The 12,360-nt window shown below is 35.1% G+C and overlaps 1 protein-coding gene across 1 annotated transcript in view; it reads left to right on the top strand.

The window, feature by feature from the left end:
* The window catches only part of COL9A1 (collagen type IX alpha 1 chain), a 197,928-nt gene that overhangs the window by 110,260 nt on the left and 75,308 nt on the right, over positions 1 to 12,360 (top strand). Inside the window, exons 11-18 of the mRNA XM_053711980.1 lie at positions 504 to 557; positions 764 to 799; positions 2,272 to 2,295; positions 3,197 to 3,250; positions 6,032 to 6,085; positions 10,330 to 10,359; positions 10,457 to 10,513; positions 11,451 to 11,504. Coding sequence (XP_053567955.1) covers positions 504 to 557; positions 764 to 799; positions 2,272 to 2,295; positions 3,197 to 3,250; positions 6,032 to 6,085; positions 10,330 to 10,359; positions 10,457 to 10,513; positions 11,451 to 11,504 — 363 coding nt within the window. The remainder of the gene's footprint in view (positions 1 to 503; positions 558 to 763; positions 800 to 2,271; positions 2,296 to 3,196; positions 3,251 to 6,031; positions 6,086 to 10,329; positions 10,360 to 10,456; positions 10,514 to 11,450; positions 11,505 to 12,360) is intronic.

The raw sequence follows: 12,360 nt of genomic DNA, 5'->3' as shown, positions 1-12,360 counted from the left end.
TCCTTTTTAAATAAAGAAAGCAAGAGAATGAAGAAAAATTGATAATGGGAGTAAATTAATAAGTTGCATGCTCTATCTGAATCACGAAAGAATAAAACTTGGGTTTAGTGTTCCTTTAACATGAGGTTCCTGACAGGGGGCCTCATAAGCGCATGTGCAAATGGAAGTGTATAGTGAATAGTTAAGAGAGTTGATGAGGAATCTAATGCAATAAATCAGGGGAAACTGTTAATATAAGTTATATTCATCCCTGACCAGGTGTGTTTTAAGGAACAACTGAGATTTAAATGTACTAGTATTTACATGTACTGTGCATATGTGTTCATGAAAATATTTGAATGTTTTAGTGGGTTATGCTTCATGTGTACACAAATTCAAAGTTTTGTGTTTTCAATGTTTTTAATTTAGAGTGATATTTTACTGTTGGACTATTTTGATTTCTAAGTAGCAAAAAGTATTTTGTTATTTTGGTTATATAAAATATCTGTTTTTAATTAATACAGGGATTAACTGGACCTGAAGGATCGAATGGACCCGCCGGATCAAGAGGTCAAAAAGTAAGTATGATCTTTTTGTGAAGACCTCAACTATGGGATCTTATTGCAGACCATCATCAAAAAAACTGCAGAAAGTAAAGCTTTGTTGCACATCCACTCAATATTTTACATTAGCTAAAAGATCTTAATGTGCAGCATTTTTGTAGAGAACAATTATCTGATACAGCTAAATAACTGAAAAATTAATTAAATATGTTTTTTTTTAGGGTGAACCAGGCCTGCCAGGATCTCGTGGCCTCTCAGTAAGTCACATGTATTTCACTTCACCTATTGGGTGCGGCAATCCAGTGCTATTGGAATAAAGCTCTTTCCTCTTAATGAAGCATCACTATCATTTAGCATACTCAGAAACAGAGGTATTTGCTTGCCAACCAATGGGTTGCCTCAATTAGAGTCATGTGAGGAATATATGGGCTACACTGAGTGTCAAAAGATATGGAAAAATAAGCTTTTAGAAAGAGTAGTTCCCACAGCACTTGTTTTTCATAAGATAAATTTATAGAAATATATTTAGTTAAATTCTCTGTTAAAAGGTATCAGATATATAGCCTTTTCAAATATGAGTATTCACAAACTTTTAAATGGAAAATATCTTCATAAGCTCTTCAGCATATGACAGGAGTTTTCCAATATACTGCATTGTAATTGGGATTTTTTTAACTCATTATTTGCACAGTCAGGGTAAGAATAAGTGATAAATTATGAAAAACACAATAAAAGCAATATTTGCACTTTAAGAAAAGTAGCATTGCTATAAAACATGGATAGACAATAACCCAACTCCTTCATGCAACGCATTTCTGGGTCCCGAGTCTTATATATATTTCCTTCCCCCCACAGCTTAAAGGGACACTGTACCCAAATATTTTCTTTTGTGATTCAGATTGAGCATGAAATTTTAAGCAACTTTCTAATTTACTCCTCTTATCAAATTTTCTTCATTCTCTTGGTATCTTTATTTGAAATGCAAGAATGTAAGTTTAGATGCCGGCCCATTTTTGGTGAACAACCTGGGTTGTCCTTGCTGATTGGTGGATAAATTCATCCACCAATAAAAAAGTGCTGTCCATAGTACTGAAACCAAAAAAAGCTTAGATGCCTTCTTTTTCAAATAATTATAGCAAGAGAACGAAGAAAAATTGATAATAGGAGTAAATTAGAAAGTTGCTTAAAATTGCATGCTCTTTCTGAATTACAAAAGAAAAAATTTGGGTTCAGTGTCCCTTTAATGGTATAATCTATGTATGCATTTTAGTCTAATTGGAAATGTAATGAGGAAAATGAGATACACCCAATATGTACAATATTTCTTAATAAGAGCAAAATGAATGAGGATTTCATTCTGTAGTCAATCAAAGAAGACCACTTCAACAGTATAACAAGAACATTGCTTTTTATAAATAGCATATAAAAGGTCATTGTATAAAAAAGATAATGAGAACAGTATCCCATGAAGAAAACTTAAAGAGTCCGTTGTCTTTAAAGATAAATGGACAAACTTTAAGAAAAATCAAATGCCCCAGAATCGTTAGATTATGGGATAAAATCTTTAAGAAACTTGTCAAAATATTGTTTAGCATTCTGCTTAAATCTATTTTTTAAACAAAAAGGTATACAGAGTTGTAGACATTTTAGATTTACAATTAAGAACACTATATACAAAACTGAAGGAGATAACTGCATTGTATTTATTTATTGATTCTTATTTCTTTAGGGTGGAGGAGTTTCTGGTCCACGGGTATGTATTCTTTACAAGCATAAAACACTACTCTGTACCCTGGGTAAGAATATGCAAATAAAAATGTCTTCACTAGTCTGAAAAATTACAAAAAATATCTATATATCAAAAGGATTCAGCATTTTCTCCATCAGAGTCATAGATGCCAGACAAACCTTCTGATATTCATCGATCTACTGAAAATTGTATAGAAACTTGAACTTGTTAAAAAAAACTTGTTAAAAAAAACTGACTTATCTTACTTTACCCAAATTGCTCAAAATAATGATTTTTTCCCAATTGTAGGGTTTTTCATAACAAAACCAACCCTTATCTTCAATTGACATTATCATAGTTTTTTGTTTTACATTTAACTTTGAAACACAACTAGTGGTTTAGTCAAACTGGATAATAGCAAAGTAGCAGTTCTTGGATTGGACTCAATAGCCCACTCAAAAAAGAGTTTTAAGATGATAGAATGTTTATTGACTATTTTTATGGCTGCATTTGTCCCTAATTATTATTGCACTCATCTATGATGTTATTACAAAAAGTGATCATAATTCGTCCAGTTTTGGTAGTTGCTTTGTCAAAGTGTTAATCCTAAAAGACATCAGTAATCAATTGAATAGGAAACATATTGACCTATCACACCAAGACTACTGTAGATTATTAGTAGGGAAGAACTAGCCAACCATTAGCGCTGCAAAATCTGTTTGCGCTCTACAAATAGCTGATAATAATAATCATCTATGACCATCAGACTAATGAATTGTTATGCATAATATTACGGTAGTCTGTGTGCTAAAGATAAGTGGCAGATGGCAAAGGGTGGAGTTCTTGGGGATGAAGTATAAATACTGTAAATCAGAAGGCATTAAGCTAAATTATATTTTCTTTTTTTCCTATAATTTTCTTTCAGGGTACACTAGGTGCTCCTGGACTCCCTGGAGAATTAGGCCGCATTGGTCCAGTGGTAAGTACATTTATACAACTCCACATCTTGTTTGTAATATAATGTCAAAACTTACTACTTTTCTAAAATATAATTATTAACAGATAATGATCTCAGTAATATTAATGTCTATTTTTTTTTGTGAAATAATAAAGGATCTTTGTGTAGAGGCTTTCTTGTGATAGGCCAATCAATTGTTTTTAATCACTTACTCAAAGTAAATTTGTTTATTTTCTGATTTAAATCATTTACATCTTTTTTAAAACATTCTAAAAGTACATTTGAGAATATGAAATAACTAAACAAGTAATTATACTATTCTACAAAATCTTTCCAGCTATCTATTTTTAGGATTCAGTTTATAGAACAAACAAGGGGAGTGCAGCTGATGTTAACAATTGAGGATTTCTAAAGTTCAGGAAGGAATCATTTTTTCAAACTCAAAGGAATAGGAGAACAATAGTAAAACAACTTTGTTATAGAAGGCTTTGTAAAGATAAGTAAGAGCCAAGGGGAAGCTATGACTAATACAGCAAATTCATTTAAGAATGGTTGGGTTATACATACTGTACAGACCATCTGAGGATTTATTAAGCCAAATCCTTTCAATGCATAGCATAATGGACAGACTAGATAGGACTATTTTTCCTTGTATACAGTGAGTCTATAATTCTAGGAGCAAAGGTCAGAGAGCTAATGTGTTGGAAAACTTACAAAAAATACTAAGAATGTAGCTTTAAACCAAACATGTTAGACAATATATTCAGGGTTATAGCATACTGTTTTCTAGATTCTATGGGGCCGAATTATCAAGCTCCGAATGGAGCTTGATGCCCCTGTTTCTGCAAAAGCCTTCAGGCTCGCCGGAAACAGCAGTTATGAAGCAGCGGTCTGAAGCAGTTATGAAGGGTATGCTGTTAGCATTTATCGATGCGCGGCAGACATGATACCCTATATCGTATCATGTCCGTCCGCACTTTAATAAATCGGCCCCCTATGTATCAACTGCAGTATATCAACATGTTTAACCCCTTTGCTACCGAGCATTTCAGAAAAAAACTTGTTTTTAAGATTTTTGCTATCACTCTATATAAACAGACATAGAGTATTTTTAATTTTTATTTACCTATGAAAACTATATATTTGAAAGTAGACAATCCTAGGTATTGATCTAGGCCCATTTTGGTATATTTGATGCCACTATTTGGCCACCACATATGATCATATAAAATAAGTTAACTTTTTACAAACTTGGGTTTCATATCCCTTATATTTTTGCTCTAGTGTAGGGATTACCCTCCTACCTCCTGATCCCTCACAAACACCTCTCTCCCCTCCTACACTGATCTTCACCATCTTAGGTACTGTAGTGTAGAGTTTCCTACACATCCTCCTGCCTTCCTGATCCCCCCATTAACCCTCCCCCATCCACTACTTGTTTGTTACAGGCAAATAGTCTGCCAGTAACACATTATTTTTTATTTATTGCTTCATTTTATATTTAATTTCTTTTTTTTCTGTAGAGTAGGGACCCCCTCCCTCTCCCCTCCAAGATCGCTTTTCCCCTCTCTCCCTTCAAAATCACTTTCAATAGGGTAGGGCCCCATCCCTCCCTTTCCCTTCATAATCATGTTTTCATTTACATTTATAAATATTTTTACTATTACTTACTTTAGTATTTAGGAAAGATTAATGTAATTGGGTCTTTTACATTTTGCCTTTAAATGGGCAGTCTACCTGAAAATTATTATTTTTAAAAATATAGATAATCGCTTTGTTACCCATTCCCCAGTTTTGCACAACCAACACTGTTATATTAATGCAATTTATACCTCTATGATTACCTGTATCTAAGCCTCTACAGACTGCCGCTTATCTCAGTGCTTTTTACAAACTTGTATTTTAGTCAATTAGTGCTGCTTCTTGTGAACCAATTATCATTCTTCAGAGAAGGGAGCGCAATGTTATTTATATGATACAAATGAACTAGCACAATCTGGAAGTAGTGTAAAATTGTAAAAAGCTAAAAAAAAAACAAAAGCACTGAGATAAGGGGTGGCCTGCAGGGGTTAGAAACAGGCAATCTTAGAGGTTATAAAGGTTATTAATATAACAATGTTGGTTATGCAAAGCTGGGGAATGGGCGATAAATGTGTTACCTACCTTTTTAAACAATAAAATAATCAAATTTACTTTCCCTTTACCTTGCTTCTTATCCAAACATTTCTAGCTCACTCTCTCTCCCATTGACATCTGTCCACTTAATAACTTCTAAAATCAAATTAGAAAACCCTTAAACTGCAAATTGCTATTTTATCTTAGACCTTGAATTAAATATGTTCTCACCATGTGGCCTTTATACTTCCTAGTTCCTTCTACCTAAATACAGTGTACTATTCCTGCTTATGAGATGTGCATCATTTTCAGCCAGTCTGTTAATTTGGGTAACTCAGTTTGTATACTCCTAAAATCCCATAGTACAATTGTTAATTAATATTTAGTCAACTACTTTTTGAATTGATTCTGCCAAATGTGCAGACAACTGCCTACAGAGCAGACCACTCACTCTTTCCACCAGCAACAATATTTACATAATCAGTTCTTAATAGAAGATACCCACTGCCTCCTGTATCCATATGTATACTTACTTCTGTAGGGTGAGTGCAATGGAAACCTTTAGTCTCAAACAAATAAAAGTGCTGGTAGTTTTTACATAAAAGGTAATTATAAGGATTGTAAAGGTGATTGAGGTACTATTGATTTGGAATATGATTATAAACTGTGTTTATTTAAAATATTTAGGGTGATGAAGGCGCAAGAGGACCTCCAGGACCTCCAGGACCACCGGGACCAAGGGTATGTAGTTACAGGCACTGCATGTTAGATTTGTATTAGTGGCTTTTAAATTAGACAATTCTCTCTTTATAAATATATCAGGGCTCAAAATTTCAAGTCCTAAGCTACTAGCCAGGACAAAATGTTACTCACCACGTCTAATCCCACCCAGACCACACCCACTACTTCACCCCCACTTTTCATATGTTTAGCCATTGTGAAACATTTTGTAATATTGTTTTTATTTTATACCATAACAAAGTAAATAATGCTACAAATTCATAGCAGTTAGAAACATCAACTAGGTGTCCTGTGAACTCAACAGCTGGATAGAAAAAAGAAGTTGTTGAACACAGAGAGTGCAGAGAGTGCTGATAGTCATGGAAGGTCATGGCAGACCTGGAGATTTTTTTTTTTAATACTTATCTTGTCTCCCTTCTCTCTCTTAACTGTCTTTCTCGACTACCTCCTCACTTCAGTCTCTCTTTTTACCCTCTCCCTTCTCTCTCAGGCCATATCTAATATTTACACTCTTTCCCCTTTTTCATAATTATTCACTCTTTATTTCTCCAAGTGTCTCTTAATTCTACCTTCTTCTCCACTATCACTTTTCCTCTACAATCCCTCTCTCTCTGCACCTGTTTACCCTGTCAGAATTAGCAGTATAAGCACTAAGGGAGTCCCTACAGCCCTAGAGGAATAACACACCCTTGCACTTTCATTGCTATATAATATCCCTTTAGATAATAGTTTTACCACATAGCCCAGAATGTGTGTTTATCAGAGCTGCAATAAGAATGTACATTCTGCAAATACAATGTGCCCATTTTGCTACTTACAACATGCCACCAGACTTTAGACTCAACATTCACTAACTTTCACTCAACACCATTACATTTCCACTCGCCAATGGCTAGTGGAAATTTTGAGCCCTTAATATATTATATTAAAAGTTACAAATGATGTAATCTGTCCTTCTGTGCCCTCCTCTCTGCATATAATATATTGCTCAGATCCAACCTCAGGACCGCCTTAACCCTAACCCCACCTATGTCTCTCCCTGGATTACCCAGACCCACCTTTGCTCTGCCTAATCTTTCCTTCATGACATCGGTGCCCTACTCAAGTCAATCCTGCCTCCTAAATGTTTGTCCACAATGATACAAAGGTTGTGAGCTATGCAGTTCCTGTCTTATCCTAAAGCCTGATGAATCTCTCCAAATTCCAGAGAAAGAGTCTCTTAAAACAAATTAAGAAATATAAATACAGTTTTTTTTTTTACTGTATGTATCAATATAGTGAGTCTAGACCAGAGATTCAGCTTTTGCTATGTTATCAAAATAAGGGGAAACTGTAAAGTTTTGACCATTTAAAAGGGACGCTGTAAACAAATAATTTCTGTTGTCCGTATAAAAGGGCAGACGCTAAAGGTGCTGTTGATTTTTTTTTGTTTTCAAATTTAAAGTGAAGTTAATGTAACGTGTAACAAATTAATTGTGCTACTTATGTACTTCCTGTTAATGTTTATTGGCTGATATGTTCCCATTGAGCATTAGTAGCAAGTACATATAAGCCAAATAGAACTATTAGGAAGCGCATAACTGTAACTAATATATTTGTTTACATTTAACCAACTTTTACTTAAAGAGACTTAAAAGTGCATAAAGAAAAGCTCTAATGTATTAGAGGATTTTATTATAACACCATTGCTTGCATATAACTATGTGTTGAACCCTTGCAAATGGGATTAAACACATTTATTTATTTATTTATAAAATATTTTACCAGGAAGGATACATTGAGATTTCTCTCGTTTTTAAGTATGTCCTGGGTCCACAAAACATTGCATTGATACAATAGGGTACAATACAATACAAAAACAATATTAATACATAATATATGCAAAATTTAACATAGAACAGGTAGGTAATATATAATCAACCATGACAGGTGCATTCTGTCTTGAAATATGCCGAGAGGGATCTCTTAAAGGATTTTAGGCTTGGGGAAGGTTTTAAAGTGTGCGGGAGGTCATTCTATAATTGTGGTGCTCTGTAGGAAAAGGAGGATCGAGCTGCTTTCTTTTTGTATGGAGGCAGACTAAATAATGTGCTGGTACTGGATTGGAGGTTATGGGAGGTGGGACCAGCTGGAGAGAGCATTCTGCTCAGGTAGGGTGGGAGCTTCTCAGAAAAGCTCTTAAACACAAGGCTGGAAAGATGGAGGGTGCGTCTGGATTCCAGTGACAGCCAGTTTAGTTCTTTTAGCATGTCACAATGGTGAGTCCTGTAGTTACATTGTAGCACAAAGTGGCAGAACGAGTTATACAATGTATTAAGTTTATTAAGGTGAGTTAGCGGTGCAGGAGCATATACTACATCCCCATAATCCATGATTGGCATCAGCCTTTGCTGTACAATCTTTTCCTTTACTGTAGGGCTGAGGCAGGATTTGTTTCAGTACAGGACACCTAGTTTTGGATAGAGTTTAGATGCAAGTTTTTCTATGTGGAGGCCAAAAGATAGATTGGATGGACACATACATAGTATACGGCAGCTCCATTGCCGTAATCCTGTCCTGGGAGCTAACTGAACACAGATGGTGAGCCAAGTCAGATGGTGAGTCAAGAGGCAGATATGCAGGGCCACCAATCATTAGCTAGCTCTAGGGTTGCCACCTTAGCAATCTTCCTGGACACTTATGAGTTACACATGCTGCAGGGTGTGCAGGGAGGAACATGAATAGTGCTGTCCAGGGTCCTTATTTTTGTGCTGTCTAACAGCAGAATGCATGTTTCCCTCTGCACTCCCTGCAGCATGTGTAACTCATGTCCAGTGAACATGGCCAAGGTGGTAACCCTAGCTGGCTCCCAGCAGCACATTGCTACTCCTGAGCCTACCTAGGAAAGCTTTTCACCAAGAAAACAAACAAAAAAAAATGTGGTAAAATATGTACATCGAAAAGTCTCTTAAAATTCTAAGCTCTATACAAGCCATGACATTTTATTTTGGCTATCATATCCCTTAAATATTTATGTTTAATACAAAAATATGTCAACATGTTTAAATTCTGTTCTTTCATATTGATAACACAATGTGTTTGAATACAGTGTTCCTTTAAAAAATCTGCTTGGCAAAATTGCTGTAAAATTACATATATATTTATTTTCATGGAAAATTAAGATGTTTAATTATTGCCATTTAAGCTTTATGGTAAGAGGCCCAAATGAATTGCTATATTAAAATTTATGCCGGTACAACTTACATTTATATAAGCACTTGGAGACATATAGAAAATTGGAATACATGCGATACATATAGTTACATTTCTTCTGGTTATATTTAAATCTAAATAGAACTTGAGATATTCTCTTATGCCCTAAAAATGTCATTAATAAAAATAAACTATATAACACTCTTTAAAAAGCCATTAAGCAATAACCTAAAGATTTTTTATAACAATGGCATTAATGTATAAAAACTGTTAAACATTGTTAAATTGTTCACGTTAAGCACCGTGAATCACTGATTAATGATGCTTAACACTGTTAACTATCACCAACCATTAACAATCCATAACAATTTAACAAAGTAATGTTAGATGTATAATACAGACATAGCAGGTACTTCAAGTAGAAAATATAACTGTTGAAAAAGTACAATGAATACAGGGACTAAGTATTGATATGAATAGGATTAGAGGAGGAATAGTTTACTGTTGACGTTCAGATAGTTGTGGCAGTATTTATTCACATAAGATAACAAAATTGGTAAAAATAAAAAATGCTGGTGATAAGAAAATAAATACAAAATTGGTATGTCAAGACTAAAATCTGTAATGAAACCTAATTAGACATAGGAGTAGATTTATTAACTGTCGGGTGGACATGATCCACTGTCGGAATTTAACATTGCACAAGCATTTCTGGTGAACTGCTGGTGCAATGCCGCCCCCTGCACATTCGCGGCCAATCGGCTGCTAGCAGGGGGTGTCAATCATCCTGATTGGATCAAGATGTTTGCTGTCTGCCACCTCAGACGTGGCGGATGATTTAAGGAGCAGCGGTCTTACGACTCACATGGATACAGCAGTATAAATCTAGCCCATAAGCTATACTTATAATTATTTGTGAGGTATTTTAATAAAGATTATTTTGCTAATAACGCTTTATGTGTAACCTGAGTGGAAGGCGTATTATTTACACTTTTGTGTCTAATCTAATATGCATAATAAACATCAATATTATTTCTATTTCCTTGTTATAGGGTACCGTTGTACATGATGGGGATCCACTGGTGAGTCTCTCATTATGGTTAAAGTTCCGACTTTATACTTTGTTTTTTTTTAGATCTCTATGAATACTTTTTATTAATTTCTTATTTTTTTTCTTAGTGTCCAAATGCCTGCCCTCCAGGTCGTCCGGGATATCCAGGTTTGGCTGGAATGAAGGTGAATCTTTATGGTTATCCTGATCAAAATTAATTTAGCCATATTGTAAAGGAGAATGCATTAATGATTGTTAAATATTGTAATACAAATATTTTAATGAGAAAGATCTATGAGAAAGATATTTTTTTTTTATTTGAAGATAAACAAATTCTACCAATACTTTGCATTTCAAGATTTTTTTCATTGAGAAATAAATTTCCTGTATTTCCACCATTCTTTATGATATTTCTATTTTTAGGCTATTTATTTGGAAATTAGTACTACAATTCATACAATTACCGAACAGTTATGCTATAAGTTTTGTTAGTAATTAAACCGCTCTTTTAATAGTGGACATATAAGATAAAGGAATTCTGTTTTTTTTAAGAAAGCTTAAGAAAATGTGAGTGCAGCCCTACTCTGGGCATTTTAATAAACTTCCATTTAATGTGGTCTTAAAAGAGAACCAAGGTTAACTTCATAGGGGTCAATTTATCAAGCTCCGTATTGAGGCTGATTCCCCTTGTTTCCGGTGAGCCTTCAGGCTCGCCGGAAACAGAAGTTATGAAGCAGTGGTCTAAAGACCGCTGCTCCATAACTTGTCCGCTTGCTCTGAGGCCGCGGACAGAAATCAACCGATCGTATTTGTATTGACACCTCCTGCTAGCGGCCGATTGGCCGCGAATCTGCAGGAGGCAGCATTTCTCCAGCAGTTCACAAGAACTGCTGGTGCAATGATAAATGCTGACAGCATCTGCTGTCGTCATTCAGCGATGTGCAGCGGCCATGATACGCTACATCGTATCATGTCCGCTCGCACTATAATAAATATACCCCATATTCTCTACAACATATTTCTGTGATAGCAATAACTGTTAAAAAATGTTGAGCATGTAAGAAACTGTTACCCCAGAATGAACTGTTGACTGATTTAATTTGAACTTTGTTATTAATGTAGGGTCATAAAGGTGTAAAAGGAGAAGCTGGCGAACCAGGAAAACAAGGTCATAAGGTAATAAACAAAAACACATTTCTTTTATTTGCAGTAGAAAAAGGTACTCATCCTTTTTTTAAAATACAAGGTAACAAGATGAGTAAAAAATCTATGAAGAAAGTTAGCAATAAGGCAATAAGGACACATTACTTTTTAACAAAAAAAAATTCAATACTAAAACTCTCCCTTCACATTCAATACTAAAACACTCACATTGAAGCTTATACTCAAAATTAAACTTTCATTATTCAGATAGGTCATGTCATGTTAAACAACTTCCAATTTACTTTTATAATCAAATTTGCTTTGTTCTCTTGCTATTTTTGTTGGAAGTTAAAGCTAGGCAGGCTTGTTACTGACTTATTAAATATAACTTGACTTGTAGAAAAATCTCCCAATCGGTTACTCTCTAAAAAAAAGTCAGCTATAAAGTCACCTGTTCCAGCCAACTACAACAAGCAGAGCAAGTAATCTCTCCACAAAACATTGACTTTTAACTAATTTGTCAAATCCAGTTGACTTGATGGGGCCGATTTATCATGTGCCTGGCGGACATGATACGCTGTAGCTATCATGTCTGCCAGCATTTATCATTGCACAAGCATTCCTTGGGAAATGCTTGTGCAATGATGCCCCCTGCACATTCGCGGCCAATGGGCCACTAGCAGGGGGTGTCAATCAACCCAATCGTTTATGATTGGGCGGATTGCTATCCACCGCATAAGAGGTAGTGGACAAGTTAAGGAGCAGTGGTCTTAATTCTCGGAAACATGTGTTTACGGCCCCATTCTGGCCGTGATGAATCGGCCCCACAGTCTTAATTCCCTAGTTTCAGGTTGTATGTGTGCTTCATCTCACTTGCAAATTTAGGTAT

The sequence above is a fragment of the Bombina bombina genome, chromosome 4, assembly GCF_027579735.1.
Source record: "Bombina bombina isolate aBomBom1 chromosome 4, aBomBom1.pri, whole genome shotgun sequence".
Taxonomy (NCBI): Eukaryota; Metazoa; Chordata; class Amphibia; order Anura; family Bombinatoridae; genus Bombina; species Bombina bombina.
Note: the sequence above shows the minus strand (reverse complement) of the source record. Positions and strands in the feature narration are given on the sequence as shown.